Here is a 23,273-nt window from a genome sequence, read left to right on the forward strand (position 1 = left end):
AAAGTACATGTGCCAGGAAGTTAGACTGAACTTGTACAAGAAACTAATTAGAGCTCAGGTGAAGTATTGTGTACAGTACTGGATATCACACTATAGGAAGAATGTGAACGCATTGGAGAGGTGCGGAGGATGTTTTACAAGATTGGCTCCAGAGATGAGAAACTTTAGTTAGGAGAATAGATTAGAGGGGTTGGGACTCTAGAAAAGGAGGAGGTAGAGAGGAGACTTGATTGAGGTGTTCATAATTATCAGGAGAAGGGGGCACAAGTTCAAGGTGAGGGGGGATAGGTTCAGTGGAGATGTGCAGGGCAAGCTGTTTGTTTTTTTTTTTTTTACATAGAGGGTGGTGATGGCCTGGAATGCACTGCCAAGTCGGGTGGCTGAGGCAGATACATTAGCGACTTTTAAGATTTATCTGGACAGACACGAACAGATAGGGTACAGAAGGATACAGGTGGTTAGTCTAGATAGGACACATGATCGGCGCAGGCTTGGAGGGCTAATGGGCCGGTTCCTGTGCTGTTTGCTCTTTGTTCTTTCTAAAGTTGGGCGTTTTCCTCGCTCACACCATATCGTCGGCTTTCAGCGACAATGCTTCCAGTAATATGTCCAGCCAGAATTTCCAACCTACCCCATCTTTATCTTTTCTGAACACTTCATATCTTTGTGTACTAAGTGCCCAGTCCTCGCCATCTTTATGTTATTGCCAATATATCATTATTTGTGCCTATAGCTCACCAACCTTATTCACCACACTTTGGGTTTGTGTTAGAGGAAGAAGGGTGAGTCAACTGCATCAAAGGTTGCAGGCAGGTCAAGAAAGTCTGGGATTTTTACCTTTGTCACAGTCACACACTATTTGACAGGCAACATTCTGGGACTGTGGCAGGGGAATGCCCAGAGCTGCTCGATCTTTAATACACCAATCTCCAGACAATTCCCAGCAGTGCCTAATCCTCCCTCAATACACAGACCCACCAACCTTTCCCAAAGCTGCCTAGCCATTAATATTAGCACCTTCTCTGACAACTCAGTGCTGCTGATCTTTAATAAGCAGATACCTCTCACCATCCCCCCACCAAAAACATTTAGTGCTGCACAACTCTCAATGAGGACTCTACCCCTTCAACCATTCTCAGTCATCTCATCCTTAAATGTACATAATCCAACCCCCAACCGCTCTCAGTAGTGCCCAAACATTAACATAGAGATGGTCCCACCATTCTCAATGATGCCCTACTTTGTGTAATTAGAGATCAGGAATAGGAATCAAAGCTGATTTCACTCCTCCGCCTAGTGCAGCTGTAATCAGACAATGCAAACTTGCCAGAGGTGAATTAATGCAGTGTATGATGATGATTGAACCAGAGTTTCCCCAACTTGTATGACTTGATATCCTATAGAAGAGTGTTTCCATGATAATGCCCCTCAATGCTCAGTGCTTTTCCCAGGCACTCATCCATGCCCTTACATGGCTGTTCATTAATCTGTGTCTTACTGATTCCCATTGACACGCAGGACACTCACAGGATAGGCGAAGGCCAAAAACAAGTAACCAGTTTGCTCGATCAGGACCATCAGTGCCAGTCATGTCCAAAATGATTACCGGAAAGGGCAGGAGAAAGAGATTGGAGTTCACTCAGTACACTTGGATTGAAACACTTTACTATACAATTTTAACAGAATGCAGAAATATACAGCATATCAGCATCCAAAACTATAAGCCATTTCCCTTCACACACCTATTTGCAGCATTTAAAGCTCCTCTTGCACACTTCCCACTTAAAACATCACACATTTAGGGGCATTTTGTGTGTGAAGGCAGAGATAATATTGCACAAGATCAAGAGCAGAGGCTGGTGGCTGGACTGAGATTCCATCACTGTCCACAGTGCTCTTTGTACAGTTCAGTCCGAGCAGAGTAGAAACCAAGATGGTTACCATCCCACCCCGTTCACTTACATCTCTAAAGGGAGAAGACGAGGTGTGTTTAAAAACAGGCACAGCTGCATGGGCTGAGTAAACATGAAGCGCAAGGCACCTCAAAGAGTACAAGGCACTGCAGAGAGGTAAGTGGTGGGGGATTGGGGGCCAGAGGCTCTCTGGGCCCACTTCCATGGGTGAGTGGGGACAGTAGGCCATGACATGCTAGAGTTAAAATCAGACCTATAATAGTTCACCCAAACAAAGGAGCAGCCAGTGTAGCCCATCTAGTCAACAATTGTGGATACAAAAGTTTGTGCATTCATTGAAAAATAAGCTTTTACACCATTACGCCCCAATCAAACACAGGCAGGTTTACAGGTGATAAGAGGCATCCAGCAGTGTCACTCAGGCCAACACTGATTCAGTTGCAAGTTGCTTCATCTTGTAGACTTCCACAAAGTGCTTTTATAGACAGTCATTTCCAGCAGCTTTTATAATACAAATATTTACAGCCTCCATTTGCAGTTACCTCATTATTTGATTGTCAACAATAATTTTTAAACTGTAGAAAACATTTCTGGTATACAAGAATATTCCACGAGGACAGCAATGGTGGGCCACCTTTACCTGACCTGCATTCAATGTTTTGTCAGGAGAACAGGACAGGTCAAGAATCACTTCAGTGTCTAGTTGTTACATAATGCCAATAGACAGTTCTCTTCATTTATAAACCAAGTTAAAAATTTGATATTGTTTTTTTCCATACTGAGAAAAAAAGTGAAGTGCATCATTTTTAATAGAGTTAAAAAAGGAATCATATGCAGATTTTGGAAACTGCAACTGTGAAACATGATGTAATGACTACCTAAACTTGTTCACTGTGAATTTACATTTTGCCACAGCAAAGTCAGTTTATGGGTTTGGAGTCTGGTGAATAGGGCAAGGGCCTCTTGCATGGGCTCAGGGTTGGGTTTCTGTCAGCACGATATTGGTCGTCACGAAGATGAAACAGGACACTGACCATACCAACACAAATAGGACCCAAAAGCTATGCTTGAAGGGAGATCTGTGCTTATTCTCAACGTCATTACCAAACACAAACCCAACGTCTTTCCTGCCAAAGTAAACCAAGCACGCAGGGATGATGTACTGAATACCGGTGCCTGCATAAGAACCAGTGATGCCCACCAGAGTTTCCAGGTCATGGGTGCAGAACGCCACCAGTATGGGAGGAATGATGGTGATTAGGGGAAAGATGATTCGGTCAATCAGCCATGGGTACATTCCTCCATCTCTGTGGAAGATAGTTTTCCAGTTATTGCGCAATGTAACTGCAATTATTGGGAAGTTTGTGCTGATTGTAAAAACTGGGAATAGTCCCAAGAAGTAGCGAATGAAGGGCACACTGATGACACTGCAATTGCTTGTGAAATTGAGTGTGTACATGTCCTTCAGGTTACTGAAGCAGAAGATGGCAGTGAAGGACAGCAGGCTGTAGAAGGCCAGGATGAGCACGTAATCGATCAGGACCAGCTTGTTCATGTGCTTCTTCTTACTGATGGGGGTAATGAGTGAGGGTAAGGAATGTTGACACATGAAGGAGTAGACGCACACACCAAACAAGGTGGGGATGCCAGAAAAGTTAGCGACAGGAGGATGGCCCTCTCCTGCACCCTTACTGATCCTGATCAAAGCCAAAATGATCATGATTATGAAAGCTGCAAGGCAAGGAGAGAGTAGTCAGAAAATAAACAGCACTTGTACACAGCAGAACAAAAATGCTACAGATAATCCATATTATCAAAACATTCTGAAAATAATCAGTCAGGCAACACCTGTGGACAGAAAACAGTTAACTTTTCAGGCAGGTGACTTTTATCAGAACTGGAAAACGTTAGTGTCACAAATTATTTTAAGTACATACAGAGCCAGGGAAAGGAGGGAGAGGTGGAGGAAAGAACAAAAGGAAGGGTGTACAATGGGGTTAAAGGCAAGAGATTAAATTAAACAATGTTACAGAATATAAAGCGCAGAAACAAACAATTCAACGTAATCAGAACATGGTGTTTATGTTCCCATTGAAACTCCTTTCATCATCTAATTATCAACTTAACTCTCAGCTTCTCGACCTTAAATGCTTATCTATCCTCCCCAGAGAAGCATCTCTTTATTAAATTCAACTACTCCCCACGGTAGCAAGTTCCACATTCTCATTCTCTCAGTAAAGCAGCTTTTTCTGAATTCCCCATTTGTTATCTTGGTGATCAAAGTCAATGAGTTTTAATATCAAGTATGAACAAGTTGCCCCTGTACTGAACCTTGTGGGACCCCATTTTCCACCTTGTCACTTTGAAAAGCCACCTACCCTTTACGTCCACTCTCTGCCTTCACTCTTACAACCAGCTAGCTGTAAATTCTATTACTTGCTCACTGACTCCACATGTTCTGACTTTATTCATTATCCTACTACATGGTACCTAATCAAAGGCACTTGATAAATCGATATATTAAATCCACTGCATTCCCATGGTCTCCTCTTCTTTTCGAAAGGATTCCATTATTTTGCTACCACCAGTGTTGAGCTGTCTGGTCTACACATCTCTGGGCATTCTCTATCTACTTTCTTAAATAAAAAGTATGATGTTAGCTATCCACCAGTCCTTTGGCACTATACCTTTTCCGAACAAAATATCAAATGACATATGATGGTGGGGCAAGGCAAAATGCAGTGATAACAGGCCAAGGAAAGAAAAGATAGATCTAAAGCAGCTGTTATGGAACCATTACCAGAAGATGCTGTCCGAAAAAGTGGAAGTAGTAGTTATGATCCGTAATCACTGAGCTGAATATTTAGTCTCGTAAGCGGTGAAGTGCCGAATCAAAAGTGGAGGTGCTGTTCCTCCAGTTTTCACCGAGCTTCATTAGAATAGCGCAAGAGGCGATAAACAAATTGGAGTAGGAGTGGTGAACAGCTGGAAAACCCGGTAAAATTTGTGGACTGAATTAAGGTTCAAAAAGTGATTGAATTAGGGGTGATTGAGACAAGATAAATAAATAAGTTCCATGGGGGAAGAACATTTTAAAACAATGGGTCTAGCAGGGTACTCTGGGGTGTCAATCTTTCAGCCTCCAGAAAATAGAGATGTGCTCACTAAGCATCGGCTTCTTTGTCAGGAGGTTTAATGACAGTATTAGGTAATCTATATCCTCATTTGTGCACCATCACGGTGGGAATCAGTCTGGATCAAAGCTGACTTTGATCAAATTTGAACTCCATCACGCCAAACTCAGGAGGTATGAATTATTTTTTTCTCTACAGTAACCATAATTATTCGAAAACTTATTGTATCAAAATGCTAATCAAAGTCAAAATAGGTGAATGTGGCTTTCATCATCTAATAATTCCAATGATCCCGCACTACTTTTACTCTTCCCCACAAAATGTATTGAAGGAGTTCCACATTGTTTGAAGTGCTATTTTTCATAAGCCATTAAACCAAGTTTGTCTGCTTGGATAGAACCAGTAGACCTCAAGCATTTCTACATTACAACCATGGCCACAGTTCAAATAGTACAACCATGACCACAGTTCAAATAGCACAACCATGGCCACAGTTCAAATAGCACAACCATGGCCACAGTTCAAATAGCACAACCATGGCCACAGTTCAAATAGCACAACCATGGCCACAGTTCAAATAGCACAACCATGGCCACAGTTCAAATAGCACAACCATGGCCACAGTTCAAATAGCACAACCATGGCCACAGTTCAAATAGCACAACCATGGCCACAGTTCAAATAGCACAACCATGGCCACAGTTCAAATAGCACAACCATGGCCACAGTTCAAATAGCACAACCATGGTCACAGTTCAAATAGTAAAACGATGGCCACAGTTCAAATATACTTCAAATATGCTTATGCTTCAAGACATCTTAGATTGAACCAGGCTGCTCACAGCCTTGACATCCCATTTGACCAAGCTGATCAAACCTTGATGACTGCCTTCATTCACTTCTGCATTATCGCCCATCTCCACCCACGCCTCAGATTATCTACTGCTAAAACCTATATCCATACTCGTTTACCGCAAGACTTAACCATGCCAATTCTCTCCAAACTAGCTCAACATCAGTTCCTTCAAAGTTCTGTTGCAAATATCCTAACTCAGTGTCCGGTTAATCAATCATATTCTTGATGAGCTATTTTGATTCCCAGTTCAATAATGTCTATTTCAAAATTTGCCCCCCCCACCCCATGTTCAAATCATTCAATGGCTTCTTCCCAGTTTACCTATCAAAACTCCACAAGCCATTTACACCAAGAATCCGGTTTGTATTCTCCCCCCCCAACCCCCAACCCAACTCTCGTCTCCAGTCATGGCTTCTTCTTTCACTTGATCACTGGTTTTCAGCCATCTAGGCCTCAAGTTCTGAAATTCTCTGCCTCTCTCTCCTTGGTCTTTGATCATCTATCATAATGTCACCTTTGGTTTAGTGTCAATTTTGTCTGATTACACTCCTGTGAAGCACCATAGGATGTTTACTGTGTTACAGGCACTATGCAAGTGCAGATTGTTACTGTTACTTTGCAAGGTGAACAGTAATCCTTGGATAGACAATTAATGCTGCACAGACTTTATGTAGTATCCTTTCCATTTGACACAGAGGAAAGAATTCCACTCAACAGTCTGGGGTTCAGTGAATCCCAAGTCCTGGGGAACATTCTGCATTGGAGACTCCTTCTACAACTTCCTTTTCACTCAGAAGTTTTGAATAATAATTCCTCCAAGTTGGCCACCCAACACCGTATTCAATGCTTCATGTTTTCCCCAGTTCATGGAATTTAAATGCTCCATTTCCACAGGACTGGTCTACCCAGGTATGAAGCTCATAACTTGTACTGACACTGCCTCTTGTAGAAGTGTGGCATGGAACTGTGCAAGTACAGATAGGAAAATGATTTATAGCTCTGATCATCAAAGGACTTCAAAGGCATTATTCACTCATTATCTAAAACTATAAGCTATTTCAAAGAGTGGAACAGAGTCAGCACACCCTCCCACTTCTAGGACAAATGCCATACACACTTAACAGTTCTTCTGTCAAAAGAAGATCCCATTTGCATTAGAGTCCCTGGATGATTGGAATTTAACTTGGGTAATGAGATGTGCAAGTGCACAAAATAGGATATCTGCCCAATGGCTTTAAAAATTAATAGATGGACAGAAACACAATCTGTTTTTTATTCTAAGAAAGTTACAAGCGAAACAGAAGATTGATTACACTGACTGCAGGCTATTCAGCAAACGTTATGATTCCTCCATATCATATTCAATTATTAAACCCCCGTTTTGGATTTTTTTCTAATTTTATCTCATCGCCTGAGGCTGCAGTATGATAGATCTTTGATATATCACCCAGCTGGTCTGTCTTGAAATTCAAGTGTTAACAGGATATTTGGCCACAAGGATGTCACAGTTGAGCATGATCCTACCTTCAACTCTCTGCAGCTACACAGAGGTAAAAAGCACACTGATCAGATGGGCCCCCATCTAGCAAATGTCGCTGGAAGCGAAGCCTGGCTGATTTCCCATTCTCCAAAAAGGACACCACTACCAATGCTAGTGCCGGATTTGGACAAGTGAATTCCACATAGGTATGGAACAAAACCGGGCACCTTTCTGCTTCAATGCCACATCAGGTGGAAATTCATCCACCGAGCCTGCCACCAATGAGAATCCTGCACTGACCAAAACACCAAGTACAGAGCCAACAATGGTTTTTCTTGATGTCATACAGCAGGTGATGTCAGTTGTGGGAGGGAATGATTGTTCATGTCAACTATCGGGAAAGGCGAAGACAAAAAACCTGTGCCAGGTATTTGTGTTCTGCTCAGGTGAGTGAACTCCATTTACCAGCATTCAAATGATAGTTTTCATTTTGTTGAGCAAAACCTTGGTTTAGAGCAGTTATGAAAAAGGACAGGAGGGGAACAATGAAAGGTGAAGATACAAATTTCAGTGAGTTGAAGAGATCGGGCACAGTTGGACTGGTATCAAAGGTTGGCAGGTAAAATAGTAAATAAGCAATGTGAAAACCTCAAGCAGGAAATTCCCACAAGCAAGAGGATCCTGGAGGACTAAGGAAACTGATATTATAATAAAGTAAGGCTTGTAATAAGTATCAGGTTCATAGTACAGTAGAGAATCAAAGAGAATACAGAAAATAGGGACAAAGAAGGACCACTGAAGCCCAACCTTCAAAGCCAAAACCATGACGAGAACCAGCAGACCCGAGATGTCCGAACATTCTGCATGAGAAGATGTCAGAGGTGCTGCAAGAAATGTGAACCTATTGACTTGACATCATAGGCATCAGCGAGATGTGGGGGATAGGTCAAGGGTGATTCAGCAGCGAGGCCAAGACGAACCTGCACTCAGCAAGAGCACCGCACATGGAGTTGGCCTCATACTCAGCACCAAGTGTTGATAGGGTGGAAGCCAGTAAACCATTGTATCTCTGCTGCCAGATTCCACACAAGGCATGCCAACATCACTGTTGTGCAAATTAATTAATTCGCAGAGAGGTGAATTCTCCAACCAACAGCAGGACACTCTGGGTGAGATACACCGCTACGATAACAAGCCACTGATCGGAGACTTCAATGCTACGCTCAGTGGCAACCAGTGAAGACAGAATATTACAACAGAGCCTCATGGGTCAACAAGCATGCTTAACAGAGTACATGTCTGCTGACCTTCTGCAATAGACCAGCATTGCAAATGCCTTCTTCAAACAAGGACATCCACAAAGACATGGAAGTTTCCAAAAGGCAACACCTTGAAGAAGATAGTCGATAGATGCATCAGCAGCAAATGGTGGGCATCCCTATAAGATGTCCAAATGCTTTGCAATGCTGATCTATGATCTAAGCATCATCTTTTATAAGGCAAAATCCATCTGAAGCTGAAGAGTGCAATAACCATCAAGTCACAACGGCTATTTGCTATGGAAAAACTGAGGGACAGGGACATGTCAGTCAGTTTCCAGCTGTCCCTCTCCAACAAATTCAAAGTACGAATGAAAAGACAGAGCGTTAGCTGACCTAGGGAGAATGGTCTAATCTCAGGGAGATTGTGCTTCTTTGCAGTTAATTCAGATCCTTCAGACTACCTGCCCCTAGATTTGTGTTACAGCTGTTGGTTCATCCCAAGATACCTTTCATGATCTCAAGGGCTCTCACTCAGCCCCAAGGACTCTTCAAGCCATTCCCTTGACACCAGTCCACTTGCTGCAGCTTGCACATCCTTCAGCTACATCTTGATTTCCTTTTCAGTTGCATGGTTGACTCAGTGTATGCGACTCTTCCAAAGAAGGAACACTGTTGCCCAACCTTCAAAGGCAAAACCATGACAAGAACCAGCAGACCCGAGATGTCAGAACATTCTGCGTGAGAAGATGCCAGAGGCGCTGCAAGAAATGTGAACCTATTGACTTGACATCGTAGGCATCAGCGAGATGTGGTGGAGAGGCCAAGGGTGACTCAGCAAATCTAATTTTCAGATGCTCAAGCTTTTTCATGCCTCATGCAGGAGTAACCAATCGCTCCCATTCCTTCTATTAATATCTGCATTCCAAATCCTTCATCTAGAACATAGAACAGTACAGCACAGAACAGGCCCTTCGGCCCTCAATGTTGTGCCGAGCCATGATCACCCTACTCAAACCCACGTATCCACCCTATACCCGTAACCCAACAACCCCCCCTTAACCTTACTTTTTGTAGGACACTACGGGCAATTTAGCATGGCCAATCCACCTAAACCGCACATCTTTGGACTGTGGGAGGAAACCGGAGCACCCGGAGGAAACCTACGCACACACGGGGAGGACGTGCAGACTCCACACAGACAGTGACCCAGCCGGGAATCGAACCTGGGACCCTGGAGCTGTGAAGCATTTATGCTAACCACCATGCTACCCTGCTGCCCATGCAGTTGGCACTCTTGGCCCATCTCCTGCAGTTTAAAATGAAATTCACACCAAAGTTGCCTCTTGGTTTCTTCTGTAGTCCCGAAGCCTACTGGTTGCCAGAATTCATGCATGGTGTTACACCGTTGAAAAATCAAATGAAAATCGCTTGTCACGAGTAGGCTTCAATGAAGTTACTGTGAAAGGCCCCTAGTCGCCACATTCCGGCGCCTGTCCAGGGAGGCTGGTACAGACCCAGAGTCCTCAAACGTTCCTCATACGACAAGTTCTTCATTCCAGGGATCATTCTTGTGAACCTCCTCCAGACCCTTTCCAAGGCTAGCACATCCTGTTCAGCGAGACACAGGAAAACGTTTAAACAAAAGTCGTAAAGTCTGCAAATACTCAGCAGTTCTGGCAGCATTTGTGGAGGGGGAGACTGCAAGCATTTCAGGTCAATGACCTTTCATCAAAATGGGGAAGTCAGAAAAACAATAGGATTTGAGTGAGTAAAAGGGTGGAATGGGGAAAAAGAACAAAAGAGAAGGTCAGTAATGGGCTGGAGGGCAAAGGTGATTAGGGTTTCATGGAGCAAGGTCAAAGGAAATGGGGATGGGACAAGTAAAGAAAGGAAGGATTTTCTAGATCTGTGAAAGGCAGGATACTTACAAAGTAAAATAAATAAAAGTGGTGGGGGGGGGGGAAATCATCAGAAAACCCAGCAAAATATCAAAACAAAATGGAAGCAGAGGTTTTGAGCTGGTAGAATGGAATGGTTACAGGAAGCTAGGATGTGAGGACATGTGGTTAAGTTAGCTGTGGGAGTCAATAGGCTAAAAGTGGATATTCATTGATGGCTCAGCTCCAGAAATAGAGCCAGAGAAGACCAAGACAGAAAGGGTTAAGCATAAATTTGGAGCAGTAGGCCATTCGCCCCTCAAGCCTGCTCCGCCATCCAACAAACTCACTTGACAGTGGCCTCAACTCCACATTCCACCTAACCCGATAACCTTCAACTGCTTTGTTAGTCAAAATTCCATCTACCTCAATTTTTAAATGTTTATCGACTAATTTACAAATGCAAGAGATAAAACTGCCCTAACTGCCCTTTTTATTTTTCTCTTCTCATTGTCCAAGGCCTGAAACATGCCTTCCGAGCGAAACAGCAATTTACTTGTGCTTCTCTCAATTTAATACACTGTATGGTATTCAGAGCTTACAATGTGGTTCCTCTACACAAGACCATAAGTCCATAAGACATAGGAGCAGAATTAAGCCACTTGGCCCATTAAGTCTGCTCCACCATTCAATCATGGCTGATATTTTTCTTATCCACATTCTCCTGCCTTCTCCTCATAACCCTTGATCCCCTTATTAATTAAGAACCTATCTATCTCAGCCTTAAAGACACTCCGTGAATTGGCCTCCACAGCCTTCTGCGGCAAAGAGTTCCACAGATTCACCACCCTCTAGCTGACAAAATTCCTCCTCAGATTGTCCCTTTAATCTGAGATGGTGTCCTCTGGTTCTAGTTTTTCCTACAAGTGGAAACATCCTCTCCACGTCCACTCTATCCAGGCCTCGCAGTATCTTGTACGTTTCAATAAGATGCCCTCTCATCCTTCTAAACTCCATCGAGTACAGACCCAGAGTCCTCAAACGTTCCTCATACGACAAGTTCTTCATTCCAGGGATCATTCTTGTGAACCTCCTCCAGACCCTTTCCAAGGCTAGCACATCCTTCCTTAGATATGGGGCCCAAAACTGCTCACAATACTCCAAATGGGGTCTGACCATAACCTTATACAGCCTCAGAAGTACATCCCTGGTCTTGTATTCTAGCCCTCTTGACATGAATGCTAACATTGCAATTGCCTGCTTAACTGCCGACTGAACCTGCACATTAACCTTAAGAGAATCGTGGACAAGGACTCCCAAGTCCCTTTGTGCTTCTGCTTTCAAAAGCATTTCCCCATTTAGAAAATAGTCTATGCCTAGATTTCTCCTTCCAAAGTGCATTACCTCATACTTTTCCACATTGTATTTCATTTGCCACTTCATTGCCCACTCTCCTAGCTTGTCCAAGTCCTTCTGCAGCCCCCTTGCTTCCTCAATACTACCTGTCCCTCTACAGATCTTTGTATCATCTGCAAACTTCGAAACAGTGCCTTCAGTACCTTCTTCCAGATCATTAACGTACATTGTAAAACGTTGTGGTCCCAGCACAGACGCCTGCGGCACACCACTAGTCACCGGCTGCCACCCTGAAAGAGACCCCTTTACCCCCACTCTTTGCCTTCTGCTAGTCAGCCAATCCTCTGTCCATCTGCTTTTAACTTATTTAACAGTCTCCTATGTGGCACCTTGTCAAAGGCCTTCTGGAAATCTAAATAAGTCACGTCCACTGGTTCTCCTTTGTAGAACTTGCTTGTTACCTCCTCAAAGAATTCCAACAGATTTGTCAGACATGACCCCCCTTTGACAAAGCCGTGCTGACTCAGTCCTATTTTACCATGCACTTCCAAGTGCTTCGCGATCTCTTCTTTAATAACAGACTCTAAAATCTTACCAATGACCGAAGTCAGGCTAACCGTCCTATAATTTCCGGTCTTCTGCCTCCTCCTTCTTAAACAGTGGTGTTACATTAGCCACATTCCAGTCCTCTGGTACCCTTCCTGCCTGCAGTGACTCCGGACAGATCATCACCAATGCCTCCACAATTTCCTCAGCTATCTCTTTTCAGACCTGGGGTGTTCCGGTGACTTATCCACCTTCAGATCTTTCAGTTTCCCCAGAACCTTCTCCTTAGTAATGGTCACTGCACTCACCTCTGCCTCCTGGTTCTCCTGGAGCTCTGGCATCCCACTGGTGTCTTCCACCATGAAGACTGATGCAAAATAACAATTCAGTTCATCTGCCATTTCTTTGTTTCCTATTATTACTTCTCCAGCGACATTTTCTAGTGGTCCAATGTCTATTTTTGCCTCTCTCTTACCTTCTATATATTGAAAAAATCTCTGCCTATCTTCTTTTATATTACTAGCTAGCTTGCACTCTTACTTCATCTTCTCCCCCCTTATTGCTTTTTTAGTTATCCTCTTCTCGCTTTTAAAGGCTTCCCAATCCTCTGGTTTCCCACTAATCCTCACCACTTTGTACGCTTTTTCCTTAACCTTTTATGCTGTCCTTGACATCCCCGTCAGCCATGGATGTCCTCCCCTTAGCATGTTTCCTCCTCCTTGGGATGAATGTCTTAGCATGTTTCCTCCTCCTTGGGATGAATTTCTGTAGTGCCTCCCTAATAACCCCCAAAAGCTCCTGCCATTGCTGTTCCACTGTCTTCCCTGCTCGGCTGCTTCTCCAATCAACTCTGGCCAGCTCCTCCCTCATGTCTTTGTAGTTACTCTTATTTAATTGTAATATTGTTACATCTGATTGCAGCTTCTCCCTCTCAAACTGCAGGGTAAATTCTATCATATTGTGGTCACTGCTCCCGAAGGGTTCCTTCATCTTAAGTTCCTTAATCAAGTCTGCCTCATTACACATCACCAAATCCAGAATTGCCTGTTCCCAAGTCGGTTCTTTCACAAGCTGCTCCAAAAACCCATCTCTTAGACATTCCACAAATTCAATTTCTTGGGATCCACTACCAATCTGATTTTCCCAGTCCACCTGCATATTGATGTCCTGCATAATTATTGTAATATTGCCTTTTTTACATGCCTATCTCCTGATTTATTTTCTGTCCCACATCCTGATTTCTGCTAGGGGGCCTGTACATAACTCCCATCAGGGTCTTTTTACCTTTGCAATTCCTCAACTCTACCCACAGAGATTCTATGCCTTCTGATCCTATATTGCTCTTTGCTATCGATTTAACTTCATTCCTTACTAACAATGCAACCCCGCCACCTTTGCCCATCTTCCTGTCCTTTCGATAGGACATGTATCCTTGGATATTTAGATTCCAGCCCCGATCCCCTTGCAGCCACGTCTCTGTGATGCCCACAACATCGTACTGGCCAATTGTAATGTGCGCAACAAGCTAATTTACCTTGTTCCGTATACTGCATACATTTAGGTAAAACACCCTCAATCCTCCATTGGCCACCTCCCTTTTCACATTCTCTTCAGTCACTGTACCCTGTACTGTGGCCCTTTTTGATTTTTGACTATGGCTTCTCTGCCGTACACTTTTTCCCTTACTGTTTCTAGTTTCTGGGACCGTTTTACTTCCCTCCGACTTCCTACATTGGATCCCATCCCCCGCCACATTAGTTTAAACCCCTCCCCAACAGCTCCAGCAAACTTCCCCCTTCTCCTCCTCCCCCCCCCCCCCCCCCCCCCCGGGGACATCATCCTGCACATGTGCAGACCGTCCGGTTTGTACTGGTCCCACCTCCCCCAGAACCGGTTCCAATGCCTCAGGAATTTGAATCCCTCCCTCTTGCACCATCTCTCGAGCCACGCATTCATCCTATCTATCCTGACATTCCTACTCTGACTAGCTCGTGACACTGGTAGCAATCCTGAGATTACTATCATTGAGGTCCTACTTTTTAGTTTAACTCCTATCTCCCTGAATTCAGCTTTTAGGACTTCATCCTGTTTTCTCCCTATATCGTTGGTGCCTATGTGCACCACGACAGCTGGCTGTTCACCCTCCCCCTCCCCTCCCCAAAGAATGTCCTGCAGCTGCTCAGAGACATCCTTGACCCTTGCACCAGGGAAGCAATATACCATCCTGGAGTCTTGATTGCGTCCGCAGAACCGCCTGTCTATTCCCCTTTCGATTGAGTCCCCTATCACGATAGCCCTGCCATTCTTCTTCCTGCGCTGCTGTGCAGCAGAGCCAGCCACGGTGCCATGAACCTGGCTGCTGTTGCCTTACCCTGGTGAGCCATCTCCCTCAACAGTATCCAAAGCGGTATATCTGTTTTGCAGGAAGATGACCGCAGGGGACACCTGCACTGCCTTCCTACTCTTGCTCTGTCTTTTGGTCACCCATTTTCTATCTTCTTCAGTAACATTCACCTGTGTTGTGACCAACTTGCTAAACGTGCTATCCACGACATCCTCAGCATCGCGGATGCTCCAAAGTGAGTCCATCCACAGCTCCAGAGCCGTCAGGCGGTCTAGCAGGAGCTGCAACTGGATGCATTTCTTGCATGTGAAGGATCCAGGGACAGTGGGTGTGTCCCTGAGCTCCCACATGAGGAGCATGACACAGGTCTGGGATCTCCTGCCATGTTCTAAACCTTAGGTTAACTTATACAACTACAATTCCAAAAAACGAAAGAAAAAATAAATAAATATACAGATGAAAAGACAAACTACCTGCCAGTCACTTATCAGGGATAAAAAGCACCTCCATCCCACCCAGCTCCGTCCCAAACTCACTCTTCGCTGTGTCTCACTCTGGCTGTGTCTTCTCTGGTTCACTGGGAGAGTTAAAGTTGCTATTTTTAAATTGGCCTGAGTTGACTCGTGTCCCCCCCCCCCACCACCTGCTTTTAGATCAAAGTAGCTTAAGGTGACTGACACTTAAGTACCAACCAGTTATGTGAGTGGGTGGGGCAGCCCCTTGTTAACCTTCACTGCACAATTCTAGATTGATTTAAATTCCTGAACACTGGAGAGATGGAGCGCAAACTAGACGTTGGCTTTGTGAACAACCAAATTCAGTCTGCAAGTATGTTGCCGAGTTTCCAGTTGCCTGGAATTTTAATTCTCTATCTTGCTCCCACGCTGACCTTTCTGATCTTTACCTGCTACAACATTCCAGTGACGCTTAACATAAGGTACCTCATCTCACAACTGGGCAATTTACAGCTTTCTGGATTCAATTTTAGATCATAATCTCTGCCCCCATTTTTCTCTGCATACCTTTTCTGGTTTGGTTTGTACTAGTTTCTCTCATCTCCTTTACTGTGTCTATAGGTGGCAAGTATCCTGCTATTTACACCTCCTTTAAACAAATTCTGTTTCTTTCACCAGCCCCATTCCTATTCCTTTTGGCCTTGCATTATGAAACCATTTGTCATTTAATCTCGCCTGCCCTCCACCCTATCATAGCTATTTGCTTTAGACTGTAGCACAGTTGCATCACAGCACAAGGGACCCGGATTTGATTCCCGGCTTGGGTCACTGTCTATGCGGAGTCTACACGTTCTTTTAGTGTGTGTGTGTGCGCGCTTCCTCCGAATGCTCCGCTTTCCTCCAAGTCCCAAAAGACGTGTTTGTTAGGTGAATTGGACATTCTGAATTCTCCCTCAGTGTACCCGAACACGCGTCAGAGTGTGGCAACTAGGGGACTTTCACAGTAACTTAATTGCAGTGTGGATGTAAACCTACTTGTGACACTAGTAATGATTACATTATATAGTTCTTCCTGCCTCCTGCCCACATCATTTCTTTAGTAGTGGGTAAGTTGTTAGAAGGTATTCTGAGGAACAGGATCTACAGGCATTTTGACAGGCAAGAGCTAATTGGGGAAAGTCAGCATGGCTTTGTAAGGGGAAAATCATGTCTCACGAATTTGATTGAGTTTTTTGAAAGGGTAACCAAGAAGGTAGATGAGGGCAGTGCGGTCGATTTTAGCAAGGCCTTTGACAGGTTAAATCAGACCACACATGGAATACTGTGTTCAGTTCTGGTCACCCTCTTATAGGAAGGATATTGTTAAACTAGAAAGAGTGCAGAAGAGATTTACAAGGATACTACCAGGACTTGATGGTCTGAGTTATAAGGAGAGTCTGGGACTTTTTTCCCTGGAGCGTAGGTGGCTTCGGGATGATCTTATCAACATCTATAAATTAATGAGCAGCATAGATAAGGTAGGTAGTCTGCATATTTTTCCAAGGTAGAGGAGTCAAGAACTAGAGGGCGTAGGTTTAAGGTGAGAGGGAGAGATACAAAAGAGATCAGAGGGGAAATTTCTTCACAGAGGGTGGTGAACAGAGGCAGTGGTAGAGGCGGGTATGATTTTTTCCTTTAAAAAGCAGTTAGACAGTTACATGGGCAGGGTGGGTATAGAAGGATATGGGCCAAATGCAGGCAAGTGGGACTAGCTTTGTGACAGAAACTGGGCGGCATGGACCAGCTGGGCTGTAGAGCCTGTTTCCATGCTGTAAATATCTATGATTCTATGACTCTTTGCTCAAAACCTATTTCTAACTTTTCCCAATTCTGATGAAAATTCAGATCCAAGATGCTCTTCCTCTCTCCACAGATTCTGCCACATCTAAGTATTTCCAGTATTTTGTTTTAATTTCAGATTTCCAGCATCTGCAATATTTTAATTTTGTACAAGGAAAAAAATTATGCTCTGACTTAGTTGATTTTGCACTTCAAAGCCCATGCACAATCCAGGTGGAGACCTCCGTGCTGTACCGAGGTGGATGTATTTTATCGCTCAGAGTATTAACAACATTCCTCCCTCCATCAGTAGATCATTCAGTCCTTCGAGTCTGCTCAGAAATTCAATTGAATCATGGCTAAAATCAGGTAACTAGTCAATTGCCTCAGTATGTTTGTTGAATCTTGCTGTGCCAAATAGCAACCACAGAAGTCAATGGCTTTGAGATATTAGAGACAAGTGAAAAGCACTATGTAAATCCAAGTCTCCTACATCATAGAATTCATAGAATTTACAGTGCAGAAGGAGGCCATTTGGCCCATCGAGTCTGCACCGGCTCTTGGAAAGAGCACCCTTCCCAACCGCACACCTCCACTCTATCCCCATAACCCAGTTACCCCACCCAACACTAAGGGAAATTTTGGACACCAAGGGCAATTTAGCATGGCCAGTCCACCTAACCTGCACATCTTTGGACTGTGGGAGGAAACCGGAGCACCCGGAGGAAACCACGCACACACGGGGAGAACGTGCAGACTCCGCACAGACAGTGACCCAAGTCGGGAATCGAACCTGGGACCCTGGAGCTGTGAAGCAATTGTGCTAATCACTATGGTACCGTGCTGCATTATCGACTGGTTTTTTGGGACAATTTTGAGAAGTATTTGTTTGTAATAATAAACCACAGAAAATCAGATTTCTAGGTTTTGTACTAAAAAGAGAAATCAAATTTTTTTAAAAATCTCTCCTTCCCTCCAAATATCACCAGCCTTTTAATAACGAAGCTGACAACCTCCAACCGCTATTTTATTTTGGCTATGTTTAGCATATGTCCTGGATGAAGAGTACACATAGGCTCTTCAGCTCTTTTCACAGACTGGCAGTATTTCTGCTCTCTAACATCACATCCCCTTCCAGAACTGACAGGTTGCTCAGGTGCAATGAAGCCTGAAGTTATTGGTATTCTCCACATTTCCGCATATGGCCCTCAAACATCACCCCTACCTCCACCCCCACCCCAATCCCCCCCATACAATTGCTAATACTTCGCCCACCTCCCCAAAGCTCAGTGCTGCCAGAGAAAACAGTCACATCAGACAAAACCTAAACAAACCAAGAACAAGAAAGGACATCCAGCAATGAAGATTGTTTTTTTTTTAAAATAATTTTTATTGAAGAAATTTTTCAAAATACAAACATTTTAACCCCCCCTACATTTAAATTTAAATTATATCAAAACAAAGTCAAACCCCCCTACTTAACAAAAAGTCCCCCCCACCCCCTACTCGCGCGTCCCCCCCATCCCCCCCCCCCCGCCGGCGAACCGACAGTCAGACCAACTTATCATTTCTGGCAGTGTCCTCGGGCAGGCCTTGCCCGTGCCACCACCGCTACCGTACTTCCTTCGTTGTTGTCCCCCCTCCCCCCCCCCCCCCCCTCCCGTCCTCCCCTCCCCTCCCGGGTTGCTGCTGTCACGACCTCAGTTTCTATCTCTGATCTAAGAGGTCCAGGAAGGGTTGCCATCGCCTGAGAAACCCCTGCACCGACCCTCTCAGGGCGAATTTGATCCTTTCCAATTGGATGAAGTTTGCCATGTCGTTTAACCAGGTGTTAACACTTGGAGGCCTTTCGTCCCTCCACTGAATCAAGATCCTCCTCCGAGCCACCAAGGACGCAAAGGCTAATATTCCAGCCTCCCTCGCCTCCTGTACCCCCGGCTCCACCCCAACCCCGAAGATCGCAAGTCCCCATCCTGGCTTGACCCTGGACCCCACCACTCTCGACACCGTCCCTGCCACCCCCTTCCAGAACTCCTCCAGTGCCGGACATGCCCAAAACATATGTGCATGATTCGCAGGGCTTCCCGAACATCTAATACACCTGTCTTCACCCCCGAAAAACCGACTCATCCTTGTCCCCGTCATGTGGGCTCTATGCAGTACCTTAAATTGAATGAGACTTAGTCTCGCACATGACGACGACGAGTTGACCCTCTCCAGGGCGTCTGCCCATGTCCCGTCCTCTATCTGTTCCCCCAGCTCTAACTCCCACTTATCTTTCAGCTCCACTACTGGTACCTCCTCCACCTCCTGCATAATCTTATAGATGTCCGAGATCTTCCCCTCCCCGACCCAGACCCCTGATAGCACCCTATCACTCGCCCCCCTGTCGGGAAGCGCGGGGAACCCCTCTACCTGTCGTCTGGCAAATGCCTTCACTTGGAGGTACCTGAACGTGTTCCCCGGGGGGAGCCCAAATTTCTCCTCCAGCTCTCCCAAGCTCGCAAACCTCCCCTCTATAAACAAGTCCCTCAGTTGTCTAATACCCGCCCTCGGCCAGCTCTGGAATCCCCTTCCTGTATTTCCCGGTGCAAATCTGTGGTTCCCTCTTAATGGTGCCCCTATCAGACCTCCCACTTCCCCCCGTGTCGCCTCCACTGCCCCCAGATCTTGAGGGTGGCCGCCACCACCGGGCTCGTGGTATACCTCGTGGGAGGGAGCGGCCATGGTGCCGTTACCAGTGCCCCTAAGCTTATGTTGCCGCAGGACGCCCTCTCCATGCGCTTCCAGGCTGCCCCCTCCCCTTCCATCATCCACTTTCGTACCATCGATGTATTTGCCGCCCAGTAATATCCTGAAAGGTTGGGTAACGCCAGCCCTCCACTATCCCTACTCCGCTCCAAAAAGACCCTTCTAACTCTAGGGGTGCCATGTGCCCACACATACCCCATAATACTACTCGTTACCTTCTTGAAAAAGGCCCTGGGGAGGAAGATGGGCAGACACTGGAACAAAAACAAGAACCTCGGGAGGACCGTCATTTTAACTGACTGCACCCTCCCTGCCAGCGACAGCGGCACCATGTCCCACCTCTTAAACTCCTCCTCCATCTGTTCCACCAGTCTAGAAAAGTTCAACTTGTGGAGGGTCCCCCAGTTCTTTGCCACCTGCACCCCCAAGTACCTAAAACTTTCAACTGCTCTTTTGAAGGGGAGCCTCCCAATTCCCTCCCCCTGGTCTCCCGGGTGTATTACAAAGACCTCACTTTTCCCCAGATTTAATTTATACCCCGAAAAGTCCCCGAACTCCGCTAGTATCCCCATTACCTCCGGCATTCCCCCCTCCGGGTCTGCCACATACAACAACAAATCATCCGCATAGAGCGAGACCCGATGTTCCTCCCCTCCCTTTGTCAGTCCTCTCCACCCCCCTGAACCCCTCAGTGCCATCGCCAACGGCTCAATCGCTAATGCAAAGAGTAAGGGGGATAGGGGACATCCCTGCCTAGTACCTCGATGGAGCCCAAAATATTCTGACCTCCTCCCGTTTGTTACCACACTCGCCATCGGAGCTGAATAGAGCAGTTTTACCCACTTGATAAATCCCTCCCCAAACCCAAACCTTTCCAACGTCTCCCACAAGTATTCCCACTCCACCCTGTCAAATGCCTCCCCCTCCACTGCTGGCATCATGATCACGTTTAACAATCTCCGGACATTTGTGTTAAGTTGGCGTCCCTTCACGAACCCCGTCTGGTCTTCATGGATTACCCCTGGCACACAGTCCTCTATCCTGGTTGCCAGGACCTTTGCTAACAGCTTGGCGTCAACATTTAGGAGGGAGATGGGCCTGTAGGACCCGCACTGGACCGGGTCCTTGTCCCGCTTCAAAATCAAGGAGATCAGGGCCTGCGACATTGTTGGGGGCAGAACCCCCCCCTCGCGCGCCTCATTAAAGGCTCTCACCAGCACTGGACCCACCAAGTCCACAAATTTCCTGTAAAACTCCACCGGGAACCCATCCGGCCCTGGCGCCTTCCCCACCTGCATCTGGCCTATCCCTTTAATTAGCTCCTGCAGCTCTATCGGCGCCCCCAACCCTTCTACCAGCTCCTCCTGTACCTTTGGGAACCTCAATTTGTCGAGAAAGTTCTTCATTCCCCCTCTCCTCTTCGGCGGTTCAGACCTATACAATTCCCTATAGAAGTCCCTAAAGACCCTATTCACCTCTTGCCCCTTCTGCACTACGTCCCCACCCCTCTCTCTCACTCCCCCAATCTCTCTGGCTGCATCTCGCTTACGAAGCTGGTGTGCCAGCATCCTGCTCGCCTTTTCCCCGTACTCATACGCCGCACCCTGCGCCCTTCTCCACTGCGTTTCCGCCTTCCTAGTGGTCAGTAGGTCGAACCTGGCCTGCAAGCTACGCCGCTCCCTTAATAGCCCCTCCTCTGGTGCCGCCGCATATTTCTTATCTACTTCTAGGAGCTCCCCCACCAGCCTCTCCCTTTCCTGCCTCTCCTTCCTCTCTCTGTGTGCCCTTATGGAGATCAGCTCTCCTCTAATCACTGCTTTCAAGGCCTCCCAGACCGTCCCCACCTGCACCTCACCTGTGTCATTCGTACCCAGATAGTTCTCAATGCCCGTTCTCACCCTTCCGCACACCTCTTCGTCCGCCAACAGCCCTACATCCAGGCGCCACAACGGGCGTTGATCCCGCGCCTCCCCCATTTCCACGTCCACCTAATGTGGTGCATGGTCCGATATCGCAATGGCCGAGTACTCAGTGTCCTGCACTCTCGGTATCAGCCCCCTGTTCAATACGAAAAAATCTATCCTAGAGTACACTCTGTGGACGTGGGAGAAAAAAGAATACTCCCTCGCCCTAGGCCTACCAAATCTCCATGGGTCTACCCCTCCCATCTGCTCCATGAACCCCCTTAACACCTCTGCCGCTGCCGGCCTCCTATTCGTCCTGGAACTCGATCTATCCAGCCCAGGGTCTAACACCGTATTAAAGTCCCCTCCCATGATCAGGCCCCCTGCCTCCAGTCCCAGGATGAGGCCCAGCAGGCGCCTCATAAAACCCGCGTCGTCCCAGTTCGGGGCATACACATTTACCAGCACCACATTCTCTCCCTGCAACCTACCCCTCACCATCACATACCTGCCCTCCTTATCTGCCACCACCTCTGCCGCCACAAACGACACCCTCTTTCCCACCAAAATCGCCACCCCCCGGTTCTTGATATCCAAGCCTGAGTGGAACACCTGTCCCACCCACCCCCTTCTCAGGCGGACCTGATCTGCTACCCTCAAATGAGTCTCCTGCAGCATTGCTACATCAGCCTTCAGTCCCTTCAGGTGTGAGAAGACCCTTGATCTTTTAACCGGCCCATTCAGCCCCCTTACGTTCCACGTGATCAATCGGATCGCTGAGCGACCCGTCCCTACTCCCTGTCGATTAGCCATGTCTTGTCCCTTGCTCGCCCCGGGTCATCCCTCCTTTTCTGACCCGCTTCCCATAGCGATGCGCCCCCCCCCCCCCCCCCCCCGGCTCTCCCCTTCTCGTCCCTGGTCTTTCCAGCAGCAACCCGGTGCCCCCCCCTAACCCCCCCCCCCCCCCCCCCCCCCCCGGCTAGGACCCCTCCTAGCCGCGATGTACCCAACATCGTACTCCCGAGAGTCAGCTGGTCTCCGCTGACCCGGCTGCTCCTGCCACATTCCGACTCCTCCCGGTTCACCCCATCTGCGCCCGTGAAAGATCCCCTTAAAACCCCAGAGAAAGACCCGCATAATCAGCCCACTCCCCCCCGTCCCGTCTCCCCAGCTTAACGATATAAATACCCAATGGCAAATAAATACATAAATACTTAACTACATACTTAAATAACAAAATAATTAACTAGCTATCAACTAACAGTGTGCTCAACCATCACCCTCCACCAAACAGTATAAATAACCACAGATAACCATAACCAGAAAGGAAAGAAAGAACAAAAAACAAGCACCCAGAGGAAAAGGGTAAAAGGGGTAAATAACTAAGGGAAATTGGAAACGGGAAGAAACACCCCATAAGAAGCCAACGACCCACAATAGAGATTTCAACAGTTCAAATATACAGAAACACCCAACAACTCGAAACCTTCAAGATATTCAGAAAAGTCAAACGTTCGAGAAAAAACACCCCAAACAATCCACGAAACTGTTACCCAGTTCCGACCTGGCCTGAAAAA

At 46.3% G+C, this 23,273-nt stretch overlaps 1 protein-coding gene across 2 annotated transcripts in view; it reads right to left on the reverse strand.

Moving 5' to 3' along the window:
- Positions 1–1,648: 1,648 nt before the first annotated feature.
- tmem104 (transmembrane protein 104) overlaps positions 1,649–23,273 on the reverse strand; it is a 230,228-nt gene continuing 208,603 nt past the window's right edge. For both annotated transcript variants that reach the window (XM_038777287.1, XM_038777288.1), the window contains exon 10: positions 1,649–3,644. In XM_038777287.1, coding sequence (XP_038633215.1) covers positions 2,887–3,644 — 758 coding nt within the window. In that variant the 3' untranslated portion in view covers positions 1,649–2,886. The remainder of the gene's footprint in view (positions 3,645–23,273) is intronic.

The sequence above is a fragment of the Scyliorhinus canicula genome, chromosome 18, assembly GCF_902713615.1.
Source record: "Scyliorhinus canicula chromosome 18, sScyCan1.1, whole genome shotgun sequence".
Taxonomy (NCBI): domain Eukaryota; kingdom Metazoa; phylum Chordata; class Chondrichthyes; order Carcharhiniformes; family Scyliorhinidae; genus Scyliorhinus; species Scyliorhinus canicula.